This window comes from Syngnathus floridae, chromosome 1 (assembly GCF_059516105.1).
Source record: "Syngnathus floridae isolate MCC-2025c chromosome 1, RoL_Sflo_1.0, whole genome shotgun sequence".
In the NCBI taxonomy this organism is placed as follows: domain Eukaryota; kingdom Metazoa; phylum Chordata; class Actinopteri; order Syngnathiformes; family Syngnathidae; genus Syngnathus; species Syngnathus floridae.
The window spans coordinates 17311061-17335255 of NC_142413.1; the positions used below are offsets into that span (position 1 = coordinate 17311061).

A 24195-nucleotide genomic window follows, 5' to 3' on the forward strand; every position below is an offset into this window, starting at 1 on the left:
ATTGTATTAAATATGCCATCCATCCTTCTGTAAGCTTGAGCAGTGCTGCAGGGATGAAAAAAATCTTACTTTTATTTTTATTTCTGCTACATGTGATATTTTTGTTTTTCCAGTTAAAAATGTGGAAAAAGTTTCTCTCTGGGCCCATGGGAAAAGCTAACAACAACCCCAGAGCTACAGTGCTGTATTTCAGCCAAGTGCCCAACGGTGCACTGTAGCTTTTTTGGCAGCAGATGGCGCCATAGGACGGCAGCTTGCAGCTTAGAACGTGCTGCAAACTCCACCCAAATAATTGTCAGCATGACAAATCACACGCAATAAATTGGATGGATGGATGGATGGATGGATGGATGGATGGATGGATGGATGGATGGATGGATGGATGGATGGATGGATGGATGGATGGATGGATGGATGGATGGATGGATGGATGGATGGATGGATGGATGGATGGATGGATGGATGGATGGATGGATGGATGGATGGATGGATGGATGGATGGATGGATGGATGGATGGATGGATGGATGGATTCACCCTGTGACTGGCTGGTTGGTGACCAGTCCAGGGTGAATGCCTTTCGGCTTATGTTAGCTGGGAATAGGCTCCAGCACCTGCCATCACTCTGAACAGGATGAACAGTGGTCAAGATAGATAGATAGATACTTCTATGAAATATTATTATTGAACTTTTATGATGATTTGTTTCTTCGTTTTTTGGGTTTTTTTTTACATTTTCATAGCATTTTTACTCATGCTGGCCCAACCATTTTTGAGGACTTAAGTACTATTTAGTTTAGCCAATATTTTTGTATGCAGTATTGAATACCTGAATTGTATGTTTGCATTCCGACTTTCCTTCTTTAGATATATTTATTGTGCTAAGAAAAATCCCCTTTTTTATTTGAGGACAAATAAAATGGATGCCAAGTGGGCAAGGTTTATCAGATGATAGAATGATATAATGTCAGATTAAAATGATTATGATTCTGGTTATCAATGTGTTCACATATCATGAAAAATTAAAAACACAATAAAAGTTCATTGTGCAAATTTGTTATTTCAGAAATATGATTCAGGAAGTAGCTCTCAGTATCAAAAAGGTTGGTAAACACTAAAATCATGATCATCACAAATAGTAGTTGCTTAATTGGTTTACAAGTACCCACTGAAAACTTTGGTTTTCAGCATGTGTGTGACTGACCCATTTACTTTCATAGGGTGAGGAAAGTACAGCGGCACACAGAGAGCTTGAGTGTAAACTGTGTTGACTTGAACTGACTCAATTGGAGGCTGTAGAATGCAGGTGGGGTCAAAAGGGATATTTTCAGGTGTCCACAGCTGGAGAGGGCTCACACAAATTCCAACGGGATTATTTCATTAAGAATTTGGGGCCTCTGAGTTCCTATGTCGAACCTGGAACTAAAAAAAAGATGACATGACTCTAACTTGGGCAAATTACTATACGTTGAAAAACTGCAACGTGGACACTTCCCAGCAGAGCCCAGCAAGGTTCCGAGTTCCAAAGCAGGAATTGCTAAGACCTTTTCATGAGAATTAGGCTTCCATCTCAGCGGTGAGTCCAGGACAGTAATAGCATGTGATTAAAGGAATGGAGGAGCTGATGGAGCGCATTTTCAAAGCCATAACCTCTCTGACCCTGGGTGATGTTTCGTGCCAGATAAAAAGGCCTAAAATATCAGGGATACCGGAGAAACATGAATCATTTATGACATCACAAATCTGCATAATTATTGAATCATGTAAATAAATGTGCACATGCTGGTGATGACAATGGAGTAAAGTTCACCAAAAACGTTTGTGTGAGTATTACTCAGGAACTGAATAAGATAAGCGCTAAAAATAAAACACGGTGACGCGCAAAGTAGCATTGGTTCAATGAAAACTGCAATGAGCCTTTTGCAGAATATGTGACTAAAGGTGTTGACTTTGGTGGGCTGTAACCGGGCGTTTATTGTGCGTCAATGACACATAGGTTGCCTGTCAGATCTTTGTAGGAATCTATTATTCATTTGATTAAAAAGAAAGGTCTGATTTCATAATTTTCTGATAACATTCTAAGTTAGAACTCAAAATCTAGTTAATGTTAGTGAGGAAATTTTCTAGCTGAGTATGACTGTAATCTTTTCAATCCACTTTTTTAAACAATAGATTCAAAGAGATACAACACTTGTATAGAGTGTTTCCACCTGTTCTTCACTTCAAATGTGTTACATTTCATGTGTTACACATCTGTGTAATGTAAAATGTTCAATAAAAAATATCATTAACAAAAGTAAATAAATACTCCCCATTATAATGAAGGAGATAGGGTTTGCCTTCAAATATAAAGTGCATTATAAAAAAGTCCATTATTATTATTATTATTATTATTATTAAAGGAGGGATCGTTTAGCTTTTTGAAATATATTTTTATCTAATCATTCTGCAAGCATTTTTAATAAAAGTGGAGCTACCCAAAACATGTTATAGACAGGCAGGCATTTTTTCTTTGCTATCTTTCCTCAAACATTTTCAAACAATTCTCACCTGGTCGCTTGGTGTGTTATAAACTTGAGTGAATAAATACCACACCTCAAATGGACACCTCGTTTCGCATATTGCTTTTCCTTTTTGTTGGCTTAAAAAAATAACAGGAAACTGAGGCACTCAAACTAGTTCGGAACAAAAACACTTTATTTTGGCATGGCCAGGTGACCCAAAAATTGATCATTTGAAGTTTCATGAAACTGTCTTTAAATCTGAAACAGTCCATGGTTCTGTATACATTACTTGAGCGTGTACTGATCATGGCATTCGATCAACAACTAGACCGAACAGAGTCAGCCAGGTTTGTTAGATGAATGGCTGCTTTTCAGCTCACTTTGCTGACATTTGCTTAGAGGACTGTAAGAAAAAAGGAAAGGGAAAAAGTGGAATGACGGCTGAAGGGTGGTGACTTTTCTCCACCCCTTCAACGGCGGTAAAGCCGTGAAGCCTAGAAGAGAGGGAGGGGATTACAAGTCAAATTAGGCAAAAGAGGGGGCGCTTGAAATGAAACCAACGAGACAAAAGAAGCGTGGACTCTCTGGAATTAAAACAGAAAAGGAAGGGCAGAGAAGGAGGATTTTTTTTTATTTAACTTTTTTTTATTACTTGCTGTAAACGTCCAGCATACTTTATAAATACGTGTATTATTTGATTATTTAAACAAAGTAATAAAAGTTTTATACAACCCAACTTCTTCTCAGACATTTTCCCGAGGGACAATCCACTAAGCTGCAGTAAGTATTTTTTTTCCCACTTTTGAGGTGACACAGTATGTTTAGTGCCGCCATGAACGCAAGTGGACCAACCGGCTGCATTTCACTACACGTGGCGTTTTTACAAGCACTTTTGTTATATCTTTCAGTTGTTAAATACATCATACTTATTATACCGGGAGAGGGGTCTAATATAACTTGAGTTTGAGAAAAGGAAAGAAAACCAAAAAAGGATTAAGTTGCTTGTTTAGGAAGTGACCATGAGGGAAGGGGGGAGATACATATCACTGGAAAACTGTATGTAGTATTTTAAACATCTGCATTCATTGTGGTAACACATTGTAAACATTACTACTAAACACTTTTTATAGCTTCCACGCATACTGGTTTCTTGATTAATATCTTTAAGTAACAACCGTATGACCAAAAGGTGGTCGCAGACTCGTTTGTCTCGGAGATAAGAAAATGTTGCCTTCAATGACTCTGCGTAAATGTGGCATTCTGAAATTAAGATTGGGGAACTGCTAAACGTGAAAATGTCCATGTTGCTCCACAAACCTAATCTTGATCTCCTTTAAATCAATGTAAGTTTGCCAGACGCATTCATTTCCTCATTCGTGTTAAGTACCGAACTGGATTAACTGTTTGCAGTTCTTGAAGTGACTCACAACGATAGACACCGCCAGGGTTGTTTCAGGTTTCGCATAAATAACGAGCCAGGGGCCGGCACGTGAACGTGGCAGCAGACCTCAGGCTGCTTCGCAACGCACGGTAACCGGACCCGAGGAGAAACAGCTGTCTGTTCAGCATCGGGGATCCGTCGTGTCCGAGACTTTGAACGCCCGTCGGGCTGCGTTTATTTTCTCGGAAACTCGCGAGGATCAAGAGTTGTCTCTGCAGTTTTGGGTGTCCTGCAGTGGTACACAAACATGAGTGGTCGAGGTCAGAAACGTCCCCGTTGAGAAATCCGAATGGGAGCATCAACGAAAGGACTTCAAAGGTCCCGAGAATGTCATTGCGTAATGATAGAAGAATAGTAAATAAATAATAGTAATAGTAAATAAAACTTTTTACACCAAGAAGTACTTAAAAAAGTTTGTACCAACATCATGATGCCAAGTAGGGAACTATGTTGAAGTGAGTTGAAGGGCTGCTTTCAGACAAACTTTTTTTTAATGGGTGGCAGGGACACCAATAACCTGATTTTGATTCAGATCCCTTGGGTTTATGGGATGGAAAAATAATTATCGACAGCAGCAAAATGGTGGACCACGAACCCGGGCAGGATTAACGACGATTGCGATCAGTTGCTTGCGAATACATGTGCATTCTTCTATTATAATAGATAATTATCGATCGCCAACATATATGCCGCAGACGCACTACTGGCGACGGCACAAGGGGACTGCACTTGTGCACATCCAAAAAGTTGATCAAAATGTGTATTTGTGAGTTTCTACCCCACAGCAGTTATTACCGTATTTGCCGGTGTATAAGTCGACTCGGTGTATAAGTCGACCCCCTAAAATTCGACGGAAATTTACGATTTTATGATATATCCTTTGTATAAGTCGAGCTCAATTGTTGCATTATATTAAACTTCAAAATTCAATCAGAAATATGCGAAATTTATTGACGAAATGTGTTCAAATTCGCGAGTTTGTAGCGAGCGATCTATACGCCATTTTAAATATTATTTACTTCATGACCCTGTGATATTACGCGCCGAGAGAGACTAACAACAATGAACACTCTTAGAAACTGGTTTATTTTTAGTTAAGAAACAACAAATTATAATTATAAAGTGATTGCCGGTACATAGAGTTCAAAATTCGTCTTCATCGTCGCTATTTCCGAAAAGCTCGATCCATTCGTTTTCGTTTAGTTTGTCGTCATAAAGGGCATCTTCTTGGTCTTCTCTATCCTCAGTTTCCTCCTCCTCTTCCCAGATAAGGTCGTCTTCTGTCCCATCGAGAGCGTTTGGCGAATATTTTCTAAGTGCCAACGGCTCTTGCGCCATAAAGAGTCCGCCTCGGCTGGTTCCCCATGTCGGCCAGAACAAGTGAAAATTCGGCCTCTTCCCCTGGAAGTCTGGCCAAGTTTGGCGAATATTTTCTAAGTGCCAACGACTCAACCGCCGTAAAGTGTCCGCCTCGGCTGGTTCCCCGTGTCGGCCACCACAAGTGAAAATTCGGCCTCTTCCCCTGGAAGTCTGGCCAAGTTTGGCAAATATTTTCAAAGTGCGAATGACTCAACCGCCGTAAAGTGTCCGCCTCGGCTGGTTCCCCTTGTCGGCCACCACAAGTGAAAATTCGGCCTCTTCCCCTGGAAGTCCGGCCAAGTTTGGCGAATATTTTCTAAGTGCCAACGACTCAACCGCCGTAAAGTGTCCGCCTCGGCTGGTTCCCCGTGTCGGCCACCACAAGTGAAAATTCGGCCTCTTCCCCTGGAAGTCCGGCCAAGTTTGGCGAATATTTTCTAAGTGCCAACGACTCAACCGCCGTAAAGTGTCCGTCTCGGCTGGTTCCTCCGGTCGGCCAGAACAAGTGAAAATTCGACCTCTTCCCCTGGAAGTCCGGCCCAGTTTGGCGAATATTTTCTAAGTGCCAACGACTCAACCGCCGTAAAGTGTCCGCCTTGGCTGGTTCCTCCGGTCGGCCAGAACAAGTGAAAATTCGGCCTCTTCCCCTGGAAGTCTGGCCAAGTTTGGCGAATATTTTCTAAGTGGCAACGACATTCATTTAGACATGGCGATTGAATGTTTACGTACCGGTAGTTATTGTCGTTGCTTGACGCGCGATGACTCGCACATTCGCTCAATACCCAGTACTTCCCCCTAGCAGTCATCGTCGCTGCCTGGCTTTCGATGTCCGTTATTGAGGTGAGAATATTTGAAATTGTTGCTGAGGATGCGTGTTAATGCGACGAACACTTTATAATGATTCAGTTTCTCGCTGTTTGATGAGCCTGACGGACGCACACCCACGCACAATGAGATGCATGAGAAACGGCCTTGGTTACCATCACATTAGAAGCGATGAATACGAAGTTAAATTTTATAACTCGTTGTATACGTCGAGGTCGATTTTTTTCGTTCGATTTTGGATCGAAAAAGGTCGACTAATACACCGGCAAATACGGTAGTTCATTATATGTCTTTAAATACAAAATGATTGAACAAGTTGTCTTAATGTCAAGCAATCTTGTTTACATTATCATTAGACTTTTTTCCCCAAGGGAATCTTGACTTTTTGTGTGAAGCATTAGAACGATTAATCAGTTTTCTGAAATTGCTCACAGCAAGTGGTAATTGCGGTTGTAGGTGATAATTGGAGTCTCAAAGGTGAAGGAAGACTGCACTGTAATTCCTAAAGCGTTGGATGTACACTTTTTCCTAAGGAGATGGTCCTATGCTCACATTTCTACTTTTTAAATGATTTTTTTTCTTTGCGCTACGCATTGTCGTCTTTTTCTTACAGTATCACAATGCGAGTTCAACAAATTACACTGCAAACAGAAAACGTCTGATCTGAAAAATGTAACAAAACGATCAGCCTCAAAGCTAAAGTTGCACGATATTGGAAAAACATGCGATTATGCAATTATGGGTGTTGAATGTTATATTGATGCGCTATCAATGTGTACCTAAAGAAAATACATTTTTATGACCTAATGAAAGCAATATTTTTTTCCATACTGATCCATAAGCAGGCTCAACGTATTCTTAGTTAAGGAATTTATATTTTTAAAATATTAAAAGTTATTTAAAAATATAAAAATATTTTTAAAAAGTGATTTAGTTTTCCTATCAGAAGAGGATGCGCGTTGCACGTATCCATGTAACATTGCATCATCATTCAGTTGATTGGGAGCGGGCATGTATTTCAGGAAGCTGTTTCCTAATATGGTGTGTTCCCTCCGCTCGTGCTCACTTGACAGTGCTGCGTCAACTGTTTGTCAACCTTTTGCTGTTTTGAGCTGTGTTGATCCTAAATGCATCACATGTTCATGTTCTTCTTCCCAGGAAGTAGAGGGGAGTACAGCTCCAATCCAGATGTACGGATAATGTCAGCCCAACTGATACACATAGTATTACAATCAAAGTTATATCAATGCAACACTTTTGTTGTTGCAGCTATTTTCAATGAGCTGAACTTAAAGCACTAAGACTGAATGAAAGCGGTCTAGCAATGCTGTTCACAAATCTGTTTACATTTGTGTTAGTGAGCATTTCTTTGCTGAGATAATCTTACTGTAGCGGGGTTTGGGGGGAGGCTCAGAAAACTAGTCAATATCTGATGTGGTCACCATTTTCCTAAGACAATGCAACAATTTTTTTTTTGCAAAAGCTGCTCACAATTTTTCAGTAAACGTCCTCATTGTAGAGTGGGCTTTTATCGTAGGAAGCCTAAGGCACACACGTGCAATAATCATACTGTCTAATCAGCATCTTGATGTGCAGAAGTGTGTATCCCGTCCTAATGTCTGTCATCGATGGACGCCCATTTTGTGGACAAAGGACGAGAGATGAGAAAGTAAAAAAAAAAATGGACGGGCGAAAGTGGATAACTCCTCAGTCTGTCATTAACAGAGTTATTTCGCTGACGAAACTTGCCCAGCCGGTCGCGTTTACCCGAGCCGTAAAATGAGTGGCGTGGCATGCCACGTGCAAAATTGATCGCTGGTGTTCACTTGCTTATGTGTGTCACTCATGTGCCAGAGAAGAGGTCGTGTAATACTATTTTAAATACAATAAAAAGACCACGTTCTTGATTTCCTAAGCAACAATAGACGGCATAGCAACCGCAGCTGCTTTATTCTTGTTATGTCTCAAGTCCTGCCGACTTCAGGACCATCGAGACGCATGCAGCTGCTCGTGAATTTCGCAGTCCCCTTAAATAACTGGCTTGCAGCACTACGAGGGTATTTAACTTGGTGTTCTACTTCCTTTTTCGCTAATCTGGCTCGTGCACTGTGTTATCATCGTGCAAGCCTTGAGTATGGTTCTTGACTCGGGTGGAATGCGACACCTAATTATTGTGACGTTAATGTTCACCTTATAAAGATCTGCAAAACTGGAATGTACTATCATTGACAGTAATGATGATGATCTTTTTTTGGACGGCGTGACTGAATGCCGATTGATGGACTGACAGAAGCGATGACGGCCTATTATCATTATACACTACGTATTATAAATAAGGGCGAACTGATGATAATGCAAGGGTGCCCAGGACAAATGACAGACCGGCAAAATGTGATAAATTGCCCACCTCACCCCCACATCAACACACACCTTAGAACCTTGTGACACTAATATGAACAAAACAGTGTATATTTATGTATTTTCAGTGATGACTCATTATTGATAATCACAATCAGAAGAATCAGAAGGACACCACATCAATTAGTCAATAATTCGTCAATGACCTTAACCGTCTTGTCATTAAAGGTCATCTTAAATAAGGAGTGTTTGAGTGTGACAAAGTGTGGGAGACACGGTGATGTAAAGAGGAGTGATTCTCCATGAATCTATTCTTAATCTGGGATTTGCCTTAATGACTTCTTAGTCACACCTGCATGATCTCATAATTGGCTATTCATGTCTACAGATTGACAATTCAGAGGTGGATTAATTTATATCTTGATGTCAGATGCTATGTGTGTGGGGACAGTAGGAGGATGGGGGTGTCATTGACCAAACATTGACCAAAGCTCCCCCTCTTTTCAGGACAATCACAGCCTGCTGGACTGTGAGTAATCACATTACACACTCGCCTCATGATCACATATTTGGTCATTGGTGGCACACGCAGGCCAATCCGTACTATTAGTGCCTGCCAGGGAACACAATCCGGTTCCTAAAATCTTAAGTCAGGGCTCTTGCAAGTTTAAGAATCACTGTATACTGTGCACTTATAAGCAATGATTGCTTTAAAAATTGTGACGTAACAGAGAGTGCTGGAGTATGGTTCCCAAGAAAATCACTGTCCTCATCTCTTGCAGTCAAAAAATTCCTTCTGTGTTTTCAGAAACAAATTAAACAGACGGTTATATTTGGACTCGTGTTTCCTCTTGAAATGTTTTCCACCCTTGTGTCAATGACAGAGTGAAAGTCTGTGTGTATGTCAGGGTGGTCATGACTGTATTGCTCAGTCATGTTCCAGGTTGGATTGACCTGTCCTGACTGTGCAGAAATGTCCCTGTTCTCTCCAGCCACCTGATATTGTTTGCTCCGTGACGTCATCTGTCACAGGGTGCGTGTTTATATTTATGTGTGTCCATGTTCAACACCTCTCAATTCTGGCCTACCTCGTGGTGCGGTAAGGTGATGCCAGATAGACGTCACTTATCCTCACTGAGGCGTGTTCACATCCAAACGTCACGCTTTTGATTTCCCTGAATTGTAAGAGAGACATAGCGGGTGTCAAACGTCTCAAACTAGGACAAAAGGGTCATAAACCACGTGGGGCCTCATTCGGAGAGAGAGAAAATGTCATACTCCGTAAAGTACTGCTTGGAATAATAAATGATGGCCTTTATAATTTGTAATGGAACATTCCATGACAAATCCATGACATCATATAGCAAATAAAAACATTGCGATGTCAAACTGTTAACATGTTATCATCAAATACACAATACTGTGAAAGGTAAATGCCATGATTTTTCACCAGTTTGTACTCCCAACAGGTCAATTTAAAACTAAATGAATATGACAAATATGAAATATGTGAATAACCCATACACCAGCAGGTTCAATAAGCACTTATAAGACAAGAATGAGTGACTCATGCTTTAAGTAAGCATCTGGAAATTCTCTGTTTTTGGAATGTGAATAACTTATTTTTAGAAATAAAGGAAAACAAAGTTGCTCCTCTTCACTACTCAAGCTCTTCTCTCTTGTAGTTAAATGACATAATAGGGAAAACCTTTAAAAAACCTGTTATCAGAGATTTGTTTCTAAAATCAATATTAATTGAAATTGCAAGTTACTTAGTTATTATTACAAGGCCCAAGTATGTTAGTTGGCAAGCTAACTGTTGGCTAGCGACTGTCGTTGCAGCACGGCCTGGCCATTGTGAAAATGCAAACAAGAGAAATGTGTTACTAGTGAGACTGCCTTTTGTAGCAAATCTCATGGCATTTTTTTCATGTTTAAGTTTAAATGTTTTTTTTCTGTCTTCTTTCGCAGAGCAGAAATGGCACCTTCTCTCCTCCAGGCCTACAGGAGGCGCTGGTGGATGGCAGTGACAGCGGTGATTGAGAATCTACTGTGCTCGGCCGTGTTATTGGGCTGGGGCTCACTGCTCATTATGCTGAAGCGAGAGGGCTTCTACTCACACCTTTGCTCAGGTGGGCATCGTATGTATACTGTACAGTGGGGGTCCTACATGGTTGTTCTTTTGTTGTTGTCATTTATGAACATGCGTTTCAATTCTGTGACACCAATAGAGAACGATTCGGTGGTGGTGTCTTTGGGCAACTCATCCGATGGCGAGGTGGAACAGTGGCTCAGCTGTGTGGACCAAGAAGAGATGTTGAATCTGGGCTTCACCATCGGCTCTTTCCTGCTCAGTGCCACCACATTGCCCCTCGGGATCCTGATGGACAAGTTTGGGCCGCGCCCCATTCGCCTGACGGGCAGGTAATGCACTAAAAGTCATCACTTTAGGTGGAATTGCCCAAAAATTGCTCCATCTATTTCTGCAAAATCTTGGGTCACAGATATACCCATAACATTTTGATAAATTGTATTTTTGTTTTGTTTTTTGTTGCTGATATAAAATCATATTCCTCAGGCTAAAAATAAAAGCTACGTTGTCATTTAATCGAAACGAACTTAAATTTAAATATGTATTCATCATTACTAGCTGAAATGCACTAACAACATGACTACAAAAGCTAGTTTACAAAACAAGTGTTGCTAACGTAACCATTTAGTTGCTATTTTTAATGACTTCTCTGACTGATCTGGAAACTATTTTTCAAAACAGCGGCTTGTTTAAGTTTCACTAAGAATCAGACAACATGAGCAAAGTTATCAAATCACTTTCTTTTAATTAGGAATTGATACAATCATTGAAATGTTTCTGCATGTTTCATCTCTGAATCAGCAGAATGTGGGATGAATGAAACACCAAGTAAGAGTATTGTTCCTTTACACCTTACTGCAGTAGTAAAAAGCAGAGCGATTGCATTCCCAAAGTGGGAGGAGGGACTTTAGTCTTTTGTGAGTCAGTGAATATAGTAGGTGGGGCAGTGTGTCAAGACTTGGGTGTGTATTTAGTACAGAGTGCTTAAGAGAGCCCAATGAATGAGGAAATTCAACAGAAAAAGGGAAATTGGACAAATAAAATGGAAAAAAATGACTGGCAAATGCCATTATTAAGCATAAACCCAAACAAAAACAACTCCAACTATCTTCCCATATTATTCACGTTTGTGCTGCCCAAGTTTCATAATTTGTGTGAGCCAGCATACAGTCACACATAGCCTAGTAAGATGTATCTGGCACACATTTAGAAATGTTAGGACCATGCAGTCATGAGATGATGTCACGTGTTGGAGGTTCCAATGTAATTTCTCTGGTTACAGCTCGTGTTTCGGTTTGTCTTGCATCATGATGGCCATATCTGCCTACGACCCACCGAGTGAGTACACTAACACGCAACTACACAAACACACACACCGTAGATATGAACACATCAGCTGTGGAAACGTTCAGCTCTGTCACACACTGCTGTCACAAGTGTGTCAGGATTCAAAAGTGATGGATGCAAAAGTATCAAACGGAACAACAAGTGATCACATGTTAGCACTAATGTGAAGCCTGGCGAGAACATAACAAAAAGATGCGCGCGATGTCATCACAAGCTAGCCAAAGTTGTCACCACCTCGGCCGCTGCTGCTTTTAAATATACCGACCTTGGAACAAGAACAAAACTTACCGGACACGTCATTAGAAAACCCTGCCGAAAGATAAATAATTAGTGTCCTATGTACTGTTTGGAATTGTTTGCCTTATCCATCATAGGAAAACATCTCGGTGCGAACTAAAACCACACATATTTGGTATCTTTTTGAAACAGCTCCCCTATTACATTATGCGGGGGGGGGGGGGGGGGGGGGGGGGGGTGAGGTTGTTTGAATGCGCAGTATTCCCCCTCTGTATGGATAGCAGCTTACTATGAGACTAGTCATGGCGTTACATTTATTTTGGCATAAAAGTGTGGGACTCGAGTTGCACATAAATACACACATACTACACACAGTGAAATGGGAGACTTCAGTGGCCATGCCAGCGGCATCTGGTAACAAACGCGATGACAGTTTTGGCCTTTTACTCTTTACTTGCAGCGCTTTCGGCACTCATCTTTCTGGCTCTGTCCATGAACGGCTTTGGGGGCATCTGCTTGACCTTCACCTCACTCACGGTAAGACACAGTACCCACAAATCAACAGAAGAAAAAAATAAAATCGGCAAACAACCATTTTTTAGGGTCTGGAACGGATTAATATCTTTTTAATTTATTTCAATGCGGGAAACTTATTTGATATACAAATAAATTGAGTTACAAACTTTGTCACTGGGCAAATAAAACACACAATGGCTTTACAGTTGATTGCAGTTTTATGATGGCAACAGTTAGTGTAGAGGTTCCACTCGAGGTGGTATTTTAGGCACGCTGCAGCTTTCAATGAACTTGCCCAGGTTTGAGGTCACATTGGTGAATGATAAACAATCTTTCACCTGTCAACAGAATATATTTGCCCTTTTTGTGATAGCTGCTCTAACTGCTGCTTGCTCAGTGGCCCGCATACACTGCATTCTAAATAGTGTTATGTTTAGAGGTGTCACAGTACAAGACAAGTGTCCGAAAGGGGAAGGCTGCAAACATAATACCAATAAGAATCATGTTGTGCGTTCAATGGCGCGTGTTCCGAGTCAAGCGCATGCCAATTTTCCTCGTGAGGCTGAAGTGGGGCCAAAATCGACTTTTTGTCAGCGACTTGTGTTAAATCTGCCAGATCCTCAAGTGTCTGTCTACGTTGCATAAGAGCTGCACTGAGAAAAGTGGCCTGGTGTTCTTTTATCAGATAAGTTTTGGTAGCTAGCGTGGCCACAGCCTCTGTTTGCCTCAGCTGAGGCAACACTCTGTGTTTTGTTTACATTTACATCAAACACGTGTTTTAGCGTGTGATGTGTCAGCTGCTAAGGACAGTCCTCAAGCACATTTTATTGCTGCTGCGCCTCCCATGGCCTGGCAAGTATTTTGGTTCGTACTGTCCCCGCAGCAGCGTACGTTTCCATCCCCCTGCTCCACCAATAGCAGCGCTCGCTCAGCCACACACCCTCTGCCCGCCAGCTCTCAGCCCACTCACCTCTATTTCAAACAGTCAAGGCCATGCTTTCTCCTCTCTTAGCCCCGTGACTCCTACCCTTCCCCCTTTCTCTCTGTTATGTGCATCAGTCTGCAGCGAATCAATTCTGTCTTCACACATGTGGCTTTTTAATGTGTCCACGTGATTTGGTACACATAAAGTGGACGCTAAACAAATAAAGAGATTCAAGAGATTTTAGTGTTCATATACAAGCATTCACACAATTCTGAACGGCAATGTCAGCGCAGATGCTAAAGTTGTTATGACAGGAAAGGTGTCCTGGCTTTAAACTTCAATGTCAAGAAATAATAAAACTTTTCTCAATTATAAAAATTTTTTAGTGAGACTTGAAGGTCTCTAAAACCAAAGCCAAAATTAATAACACTACACACTGACCAAGATGGCGCCAAGGCGACTGATCGCCTTGGTTACATGCTGTTTAGTATTGCCTTTTATTTTTTATCATTTTTATCATCTACACCACTTTTGTGCACTCACGACTTGCTAACCACTAGGGAGTCTATTCTAGACCTTTTCTGCCAACTTTTACAAATCCCAAAAGATTTTTGGGGATACTAACCGGAGGAGCGGAAGCACTTTATGGCATTTGGAGGGGATGCGAGATGCTTTGGAGGATGAGGAAGCGAGTCGGCGTCCTTTATGAATGAAGGCTCTTAAACTCCACTTCCATTGTTCCATCTTGCAAATCTATGCTCCATGCCCAACAAAATAGATAATCCTCTTCACAAGGCCCAACAAACATTCTGCATGTTCTGCATGCTTTATTGAAATCTTTCTCAGAGAACGCATTCCAGACGGTTCACTACAGTCTTTATCGTGGAGGCTGGACTGAAAGTCACTCTACTCACTGGGCGAGTATGTTTACATTCCATTTCCATTACAGACTAAAGACATGCGGTTTGATTTCTGTCGAAATGAATGTCATTTTGACCACGCACACATACGGTAGAGAGTTGTCCATGTTCCACCTTTGATTAAATCTTCCCCTCCCCACTGTCCGGAACTGAATGACATCCACAGTGCTGTTATTGTTGTTTGGAGAAGTTGGAGGCTCACGTCACATCCTAATTAGGGGCATCTCGCGCAAATGTTTGCTTCACTTGAACGAGACCTTTCAGTTCCATTGGCAGGGAAATTCCTTCTCACTGCTGTAAACAAACAGTTTCTTTGGTTCGCTTTTGCCACAGTGAGAAATACATCAGCTTCATTGTGTCATTGTATAAAATGTCAAAATGAAATATGATTTTCCACCACTAAAACACATTTAAGTTGCACACAGTTGAATTGCAGGTATCATAAGCGACTAATGTTAGCAGTGAAGTTAAAATATTCCGAATGTCCACACAGATGACCATTCAATATACTATTGCCCTGCTCTATATAGTAAGATCTCTAATCGTTGAGAATAAAAATAATTTATCTTAAAATCTATTGTATTTCTTTTGTTGGACATATATTCAACAAAATGAAATGAATTACTCATGATTATAGTAACTGTACCGCTTTGATATTGGTGGTGCTGAAATACAGATTACGTGATGAAAAAAGAAGTGTATAATAAAATCTCAATTTTTTTCTACAAAAACCTGATTTCCTATGTTAATAAAATTTCCCTCCATCACAAAATGAAAAGGTCAATGTTAATGAAATGAAGTTTTACTCTTTGTTATTTTCCCCTCTGGTATTGGCTTCAGTTCTCCTGACACCAAAAATCTGTTTGATTTTTTTTTTCCACCATGAACTTAGCAATAATTAAATTAAATTAGTCTCTAGAACAGTTGGAAAAGTTGCTGAAAATAATGACACTAACTTGGCAACGCTGACTATTTGCAAATATTTTTTTTTACAAGCAGTGGAATGCACTTCAAACTTTACGAGCAACAAAAAAATTATTCAAAATAAAAGAATCCTGACAAAAACATTTGAATTAATCAATAAAATCAACAAATCATCCTTTCTTAGGTACACAGGTAATATTGCCTAAAAGAGGCATTGTTTCAATTTTGTTAATGGAACATTCTCATATCTATTTTAAACATGACCTTGTACTTCTGTCTGATAAGTTAAAAAAGTAAATCAAATATTTGTTAACTGCCCACAGACTTCTTTGTAAAAGTTCAAACAAGGTCAGAGCTCACGTCACTGAGAGACGTCGTCTTCCCGCCAAACCATTACCCCAAGCACACACACACACACACACACACACCTTTGAGCATACCTTTCAGGTGTGCCTCCCCTTCTTTAACATCACACTTGGCTTTTATGCTTCTCATCGGCATGGCTGGAATGAAGGCAGGCCTCTCGTGCGCAGTCTTAACAGCCGTGGAATTCCCTCCAGGGGCCTGTTGGATCACACAGCAGTGGGAAAAAAAAAATCATGTTCTTTCAATGTATTACGAGAGCTGTCACTATTCTGAGCGTGGCGCGACATGGCGCTCAGCAAATATGAGGAACAAAACATTGCAGGGAAGCATGGAGGAGCCTCTGTAAAGTCACTCAGGGTCAACTCCAAAGGAAGTTAAAAGGACCCATGTTGTTATTAGAAAGCAACTTGTGATCGAGCAACAATCGCCTCAGCTTTTTTGGACACGTGTGGAGCAGCTGGAGGAGGGCGAGGTACCAGTGATAGGATACAGGAAAACTGTCTGGTCAGAATTATTCAGCTGTCGTTTGGTGTTCCCCCGGGAGCTCTGGGAGAAGGGCTGCAGCTATCAAATAAAAAAAAATCCCATATCCGAGAAACTGATTAAGATACGGATTTTTTTTCCACATTGCAATAAATTGCACAGTTTGCCATTTTTCATACTTTCTCAGCAGTGACATGTGGTCAAATTGACACATTTATCAACCAAACAGTGTAGCATACTACATATCTGCCATTTAATTAGTAGCCGGGTGTTAAAAATGAGTAAACTAGTATTTTGGAGATTTTTGAAGCAGGTTTTTAATCAACTTTGGTCTTCTTCTGTGTTTTGCGAAATGTCAGAATTAATGGACTAATACTACAATTTCCTCATAACCGCGCCAACACGTTATCCTGATTCAAGTCTGCACATGTACAGTAGAAGATGAAACAGTACACTGGATGAGAAGGGAGGGGGGAGCAGTACAAACAATCACAACAATTCTTTGCATTTTTTTTTATTAATCTGCAGTGTTACGAATAAAACTAAATATGTAACACAAACATTAAATACACCAGTCTGACTGTGGAAAATTGGAGACTATATTAAAAGTGTCTGAAAACTTTACATGAGGTATGTAAGGAGAGACAATAACAGTCAGTTCCAAGTTAGCGAAACATTGCACAATTTAAAATGAAGCTCACTGCTGCACTTCACGTCTTGCATCAATCGACAGCATGTCTCCTGGTTGCAGCACAATCTGCCAAATTTTTAATCTAGGATTACTCTATGCCAAGCCGTAGTAACTTCAACATGAAGAAAAAGCTTTCGATCTACATCTACAATAATTTCTTGAGCCTTAAGGGGAGCCTCTGCTTTCTGGGGTTATTTCCGTCCTGACTCAATTACACTCCTTTCATCCTTCATTATTACTAATTCAAAAACCCTTCTTTCCACTGAACTCTACTTCCCCTTAGAATCCAGTGTTGCATAATCAAACCTGAAGTTTGGTCCACTCTGTGGAGTGATTAGTGGCGATTAAAGTCACAGTAAGGGGTGTGCATGCCTCAGGTGATTGAGCCAACAGGAGCAGAGCCTGAAATGATTGTTGGTGACAAATGAGCAGCCACCGCTCCATCTTTGTCTGACTTCTCTTCCCTGGGTGACCCTCGAGGGCCTCAGTGTGTCACTTAACATCGTCAATGCCGGACACGAATGTAATGGAAGCGTGAAGACACATTTTGTCTTGCTGCAGACATCAGTAAGCTGTTAAAGCTCACATGTCTGGAATAACTTTGCTTTAACATCAGGAAAAGACACAAACTCCCCTGTGTGCTGTGGACCCTCTCGCCTACCGTCAATAAATCTTAGTAGTACAAAAGTGCGTATGGCCTTGAACTATGTACATTCCTAGAAGCCATGAATTGGGATGGGTGTTTTGTGGCCTCCTGACATCCTCAGGAAAGCTTTAAATTTCCTGTTTACCCACTACCATTAGTATCATTGTGTCAGCTCTGACTCTTGCCCTAAAGGTCATCGTCGGACAGCAGCCAAGAACACGCACACGTGGAAAACGTCGACATTTTCACGTCTGTAGGCTTTTTAGCACTGTTAAGTTCCTGGAAGGTTTTGTGACTCTGTATATGCTCTTGCTTTTGCTCTAATCGGTATTAAGTAGGGCCTGACTGTAATATTAAACCTTTTCAGATCGGTAAAAATCTGTCTTCCCCCCACATTACAACATAAGAGAAAAATAATGACATTCAAAAATTTTTTTAGATCAGCAAAAAAAGTTTTGTCTTTTTTGTAAAGTTAAACAAATACTAAATGAAAAACTGAAGAGTCAGATGTTTTTCCAGTGAGAATCAATCGTTTTCTTGGATCGGAGGAAGAAGCGAATGCTGATAACATTATCGAGTATCGAGTACTCTGTAGCGGCAAGTTCTTAGTCTGAAAACTAAATGGTATCGCTGCATTGCTAGTTGAAACTAAGTTAGGGTCAGGCTTGTTTCGTACTTAAATGGGAGACTGCTAGGAAATGCTTCTTGCTTTGTTGGAGCAAGCCGGAAGAATAGCAGAACTTTGTATCAGAGTCCCAACATTGCATTAATAAAAAGTTTCTGTCAAGAAGAGCATCTGCTCATAAAACCTATGCCCAAAAAAACTGGGAAGATGACGAATAGTGTAGGCTCGAGTTCACCCGTGATCCTCGTGAGTACTCGTGCTTCAACTGGATGCATGATTGTGGAGAATAGCAACTGTTTTAAATCATAATTAACACTGCGTTTTCTAAGACAGTGTAATAAAAGACTCTCTGATGAAATCAAGAACAGGGAAAACCCAGTTAGGTTTTCACAGAGGTAATTAGTTGGAGAGAAAATTGAACTTGTAGGGCAGCATACTTTCAATCCGCCACATGTGATCTCATAATCGTCATTGGCCCACTGAAAACTTGTAATTAAAGTACACTGAGTGTGCCAGTGCCACAATAGGGGCATTGTCGTGCGGGCTAAGCTGCTTATTACTGTAAACAGGTCAACCTGATGTGTGATGTCTTCGTGCCTGGTGCCAACCTTTAGAAATAGCAAAATGAGCGGAGGTGTAGCTTAGTCTGAGTCTGTATGAGTACGAGGTCGACATCCAGTCGGGTCAGAAGTCTGGCTTTTTCATTCCTCATGACATCAAATGCACTCGTGTGAAAATGAGTGACATCGTCACTGTGTCATTGAGTGCACATGGAAAGGGATTGTGCGGTCTGGCTCTCAGACACCAAAGATGTTGGCCAAACAGAAAGTAAGACAGAAGATGCCTGCCCCCTGCTGGCCGAAATGAGAGAGAGTGATAGCAAAAGAGAGGGGGGGGGGGTCTGTTTTTGGGTTATAATATACACAACATTGGGTTGTAATATACATGACCCAACATTTGTTTGATTTGTCCTTTTTCTGTGTTTCCAGCTGCCAAATATGTTTGGTGCCCTGAGCTCCACCATCATGTCTCTAATGATTGGCTCGTATGCCTCATCTGCCGTCACCTTCCCTGGAGTCAAGGTAACTTTCTAGATGACTAACATTAAATGCAATAGTATCAAAGAGTCTTTAAGGTCAAGTTAATGTTTTGAGAAACCAAGAATTTTTTTTGACGGAATCATTTCTACTGATTGTCATGTATTTGGATGAAAATCCCAGATGTGATTTTTTCTCTTTCCTCCAGCTCATCTATGATGCAGGTGTGTCCTTTAAGGTGATCATGTGGTCCTGGGCAGGCCTCGCCGGGTTTGTCTTTGTTAACTGCTTCCTCAACTGGCCCACGGAAGGTTTCCCGACGCCCGAAGAAGTAGATTACAGGTTAGTGTGTGGTGTCAAGTTCCAAATATGACTTGATCTCAACATTATTTTCTATTGTTTTTGTGGGCCACAGTAAGATCCTCACACTGCAAGTGTCACCGTCAACTGACCAGAAGGTTGTTGAAGAGAGACTGAGAGAAAAAAATGGTGAAATCCAACACTCAGCGGAGAAACTTCCCAATGGAGGCAACGTTGGGCCCAGTAGGTCAAAAACACGTGATGCAAATCAAGTAGTCAGAATCACCTTTCACCCAGATGCAATCTAATAAGTAACAGTTTTCAATTATGTTCATTATTGGTGTGGTCTCCGACTTAGCCATGGAGAAATTCCACACCTTTTTTTGGATCTCATTTGATTGTTCAGTAAAAAAGTGTCCATCTCCTCTCTCAAGGTACTGTTCCTTTCCGCCGCTCTGTTTTCTCACCCATCTTCCTGTGGAGTCTGGTCACAATGGGGATGTCCCAGCTGAGAATCATCTTCTTCATGGGCGCCATGAACAAGATGCTAGAGTTCATGGTGACACGTGGCGAAGAACACCGTGAGTGTCACCGTGCCTCCTCGCAGTCCCAGAAGATGAGTTAACATGACCCACTGGCTTTTTTTCCCCCCACGTTACAGCATCCGAAGATTTGGTGATTGAGAGTGCAGAGAAAGGTGAGCAGTGGCTCGATTTCAGCCACACCACATAAATGCCTCGTTTTGACTCTACGCTCTCTTTTAGTCAGCTTCTACTCATCCATCTTCGGCACCCTACAGCTGCTGTGCCTCGTCACGTGTCCTTTGATTGGTTACATCATGGACTGGAAGATGAAGGAGTGTGAAGAGGACAAACCCCTCGCACCGGGAAATGAAAAGAGGTAGTGGATCTTGGGGAAATTTTCCATCCAGAGACAATGCAGCCTTACACTCCCAAATGAATTAAAAATGAGCGTATAAACAAGAAAAAAAAAGTGCCAAATGGCTCGACTGTCATGACAATGACTGCATTGTGGGTGGTTTTGACACGCCTGCCCATGTCCCCCAGTGGGCCCAAGCGAGACCGCACTATCCAGAAGCTGACCAACGTCATGAGGGCCTTCATCCTCACCAACCTGCTGCTCATCATTTTCGGCTGCTGCTCCCTCATTGACTGCCTGCCGCTACAGGTGGAGCAGACGCTCGAAACAAATACAAGTTGCATGTAGAGAGTCAGCCGTCAATGTTCAATTCTTTGCTCGTCCGTCTGCCAGATCCTGACCTTCATCCTTCACACCATGGTCCGAGGCTTCATCCATTCCTGCTGCGGAGGCCTCTATGCTGCAGTGTGAGTGTACTTTCTAGAGCCAGGATTGTGTACCGTACTTTCAGCACTATAAGGTGCACCTAAAAACCTCCAGTTTTCTCAAAAGCCGGCAGTGCGCCTTATAATCAGGTGTGCCTTATATGTGGACCGATATTGAGCCACTACAGCAGGTGTGTCCAAAGTCCGGCCCGCGGGCCAAATGTATATATCTTATATATGGACAAAGTTTTAAAATGGGCCATTCATTGAAGGTGCGCCTTATAATCTGGTGCGCCTTATATATGGACAAAATTTTAAAATGGGCCATTCATTGAAGGTGCGCCTTATAATCCGGTGCACCTTATAGTGCGAAAAATACGGTAAATGAATGGGTCAAAAGCGTCAATTGAAAAAAATCCAGCAGTGTGACGATAAAGCTATGATTCATTTTTCTCTTGGTAAAGGCAGAAATGTTGCCATAGCTTTTCTTCTTTGAGCTTGAAATGATCGAATCCAAGTCTTCTTCATCACTCGCCTCATACCATACTTCCTTTTGTTTTCAGCTTTCGGTAACCATCCACTGTTTCTCCCATCATAGCTACCCATCCAACCACTTCGGCACACTGACTGGCCTCCAGTCTATGATCAGCGCTGTGGTCGCCCTGCTCCAGCAGCCACTCTTCATCGCCATGGTTGGGCCCCTTAAAGGAAACCCCCACTGGGTGAGGACTTTGTTGTAAAACACGGATGGGACAGCCACCATTTCACATCATTTACACCAATAAGCATTCATAGCATCTTTTAGCACATCCAAGGAAGCTAATAAGGACAAGTGGTGTTAGATAAGAAATGAAAAGGAGGTATGTTTGGATGCAATTTCCTTTGGAATTAAGATATAAAAAAAAGCAATGCCACATAAATTCAAGTTAAAGTTATTTCTGTTGAACTGACAAAATGCAGTTCCCTGTGGTGTTAAAAAGTCAATGCGCTATTCTAAATTGACTTTGATCTGTCTTCATTCTATCTATGCTAGCAATGTATAGTGACAGGCAGAATAAATACTCTTCCACTAGGTGGCAGACGTTTCATTACAAACATGCACATTTATGTTTTTACATGTGCTGTGAGAATTTGTTTTTCTAATTTGTGGCTCAATAAAGGTTGCGAATCAGTGCACTAACAGAAACATTTCTGTTATCCAATCAGATCAACGTGGGCCTCCTGATCCTCTCATTGGCCGGCTTCCTGTTGCCTGGTTACCTGTTTTTCCACCGCAGATCCCTGATCAGGGAGAAAGAGGCCCGAGACAAGAGGGCCACCGGCCAGGAGATGCAAGCGCTCAACCAGGCGGAGGCCAACGGTTACAAGCACCAGAGCAACGGCCAAGCGGCTGTCGAGGCTTAAAACAGAAGCGAGGATTTGAGGAATTATAGGATTTATTTTTGTATGTGCCTTCAAAATAAGCAGCAATATGTCCAATGTTTTTTGGGTCTGAAAACCGTATAGATTGACATAGGAAACCACCGCCCCACCCCCAGCTGGCTCCCTTGGCTCGCATGCCCCCCCGCTTTGCATTGACTGATGACAGTGTAAGCCCCGTCCGTCCACGCTGTGGCGCGATGTGAGCGTGAACTGCGCCACCGACATTTGTTGGTGTTATTTATCGGGGTTAATGTTGTCACAGAGCCAAATGAGCGCAATCCAAAGCCATACATCTGTTCTACTCAGCAACGCACACGTCCGCCCTGGTGTGGCCTTCGCGTTACACTGCGGACATTATGGTACTTGAAACACTTGAATCAAATCTTCAGACAAATCATCGCAATCCTCACTAACACCAAAGAGCAGCTTGGAAAACAGTCGAAATGTTATTTTGTCAGTATTGTTCAAGGAATGTGCGGAATTAAACTTGTAGTGAATTATTATTATTGTTCTTATTAATGATCATGCTTTCTCCAGAGATTCAATTCATAAATGTCCCACAGGTAGGAAACGTAATCAATATTGAAAGACTGCAGCGAAGCTTGTAGAGACGTCATATCTACCTCCTCCGTTTCACTGTCTCTCTGCAGCCGACTGCGCCATCTGTCTACCTACTTTTTTTTTTTTAATATGAATTCCCCAAAACAGAATCATTTAATCAGTGAAGTTGTCTCCTTTCATATTACTCCAGGTGGAGCTGATTTAACCGTAGGAATCCTAGACTGATTATCCAATTCAAGTACACATTGTGTGTTAATGTTGTTTTGTTTCGGCACTTTGTACTGCTTTATGCACAGAAATGAGATGGTGTGTATAAAATACGTATTCAGTGTGTTTTCATACTATAGATGCAGTAGAATTCAAAAGGGAAGCATTTGTTTGACCAGCAAATGTTTTGTAGCCTGCCAAGATGATTGCCTGCATCTGCTTTGCTCCATGTTGCTTTTCTTGTCATGACGTGTTGATTCGCGAGTAACAATCCAGCCAAAACAATTAACTTTCTGTACATAGTTTTGAGTGTTTTACTAAATGACATATTCTACTTTCTTTACCATATATGTGTCCAGTATGTGTTGCAGTGACTTGACCAGAAGATGCTTGCTGTGCTTCAATTAATTTCTATGTAAATTTCAGATAGATGAGGAGCACTCAAGTCTGCAAGTCATTATACTATGCAACAGTAGAGTTTGGGCTTATGCAATCACTTTGTAAAAGATGATTTGTTTTGACGATGCATTTCAATGTCCTTACATGTTGTTTTTACAGCTGCTTTTAGATGTGATGCATTTACTGTACGCGTTTTCTTTCCTTTATGCAATACATGCATTGTGTAGTTTGTCAATACTTGGGTGCCTTTCCCTGACATTTGGCTCCATGGCAACGCTGACTTGAAAACAAAAACTGTGCCAAACTAAATCCAATGTATTTGGGACCGTAAGCTGCATCGTCAAAGTTGCAGCAACTGTATGTGGAAAAACTGGACGACACCAAGAAGTAAAATACACATGTGCATGTAGTAACTTTTAAAGTGTCAGTGGTGTTGATGTATCATTCCTGTGAACTTTCAGAAAGTCAAAATAGATATCACCAGCATAACTGAGAGGATTACAAAGCTTGTTATTATCTGCAAAGTCAAGAAGGGCTGCTTTTGCACATGACATCTGAACAACACCTCTGATATTTTTCTTTACTCTGTATATCATCAATCATGTACAGCAGCTAATGTAATCCTGCTTGAAGTAATTAATACTAGAAACAACAATCGTTTTAACCAGCTTGTGAATTTGATAAATAAATACATGGATGAAGTAAGA

The 24195-nt window shown here is 41.3% G+C and overlaps 1 protein-coding gene across 2 annotated transcripts; it reads left to right on the forward strand.

Moving 5' to 3' along the window:
- Window positions 1–3010: 3010 nt before the first annotated feature.
- On the forward strand, window positions 3011–24195 carry slc43a1a (solute carrier family 43 member 1a). Of its 2 annotated transcripts, XM_088379865.1 has the most exons (15): window positions 3015–3283; window positions 10458–10618; window positions 10718–10910; window positions 11861–11916; window positions 12623–12699; window positions 19248–19340; window positions 19504–19637; window positions 19711–19838; window positions 20030–20176; window positions 20257–20292; window positions 20360–20495; window positions 20663–20783; window positions 20868–20941; window positions 21498–21621; window positions 22106–24195. In XM_088379865.1, exons 2-15 carry the CDS (start codon window positions 10465–10467, stop codon window positions 22301–22303), a joined length of 1671 nt encoding a protein of 556 aa, XP_088235991.1. In that variant the 5' UTR covers window positions 3015–3283; window positions 10458–10464; the 3' UTR covers window positions 22304–24195. The 2 variants fall into 2 exon arrangements, with proteins under 2 accessions (XP_088235981.1, XP_088235991.1); XM_088379855.1 differs by having other exon boundaries at window positions 3011–3283; window positions 10458–10910.

Excerpts from the sequence above, each read along its gene's own strand:
- slc43a1a (XM_088379855.1), top strand. The coding sequence starts at position 10,465 with ATGGCACCTTCTCTCCTCCAGGCCTACAGGAGGCGCTGGTGGATGGCA. Across the intron at positions 10,911-11,860 it reads CCCATTCGCCTGACGGGCAG|CTCGTGTTTCGGTTTGTCTT; the intron begins GTAATGCACTAA and ends CTCTGGTTACAG. Across the intron at positions 20,784-20,867 it reads TTGACTGCCTGCCGCTACAG|ATCCTGACCTTCATCCTTCA; the intron begins GTGGAGCAGACG and ends TCCGTCTGCCAG.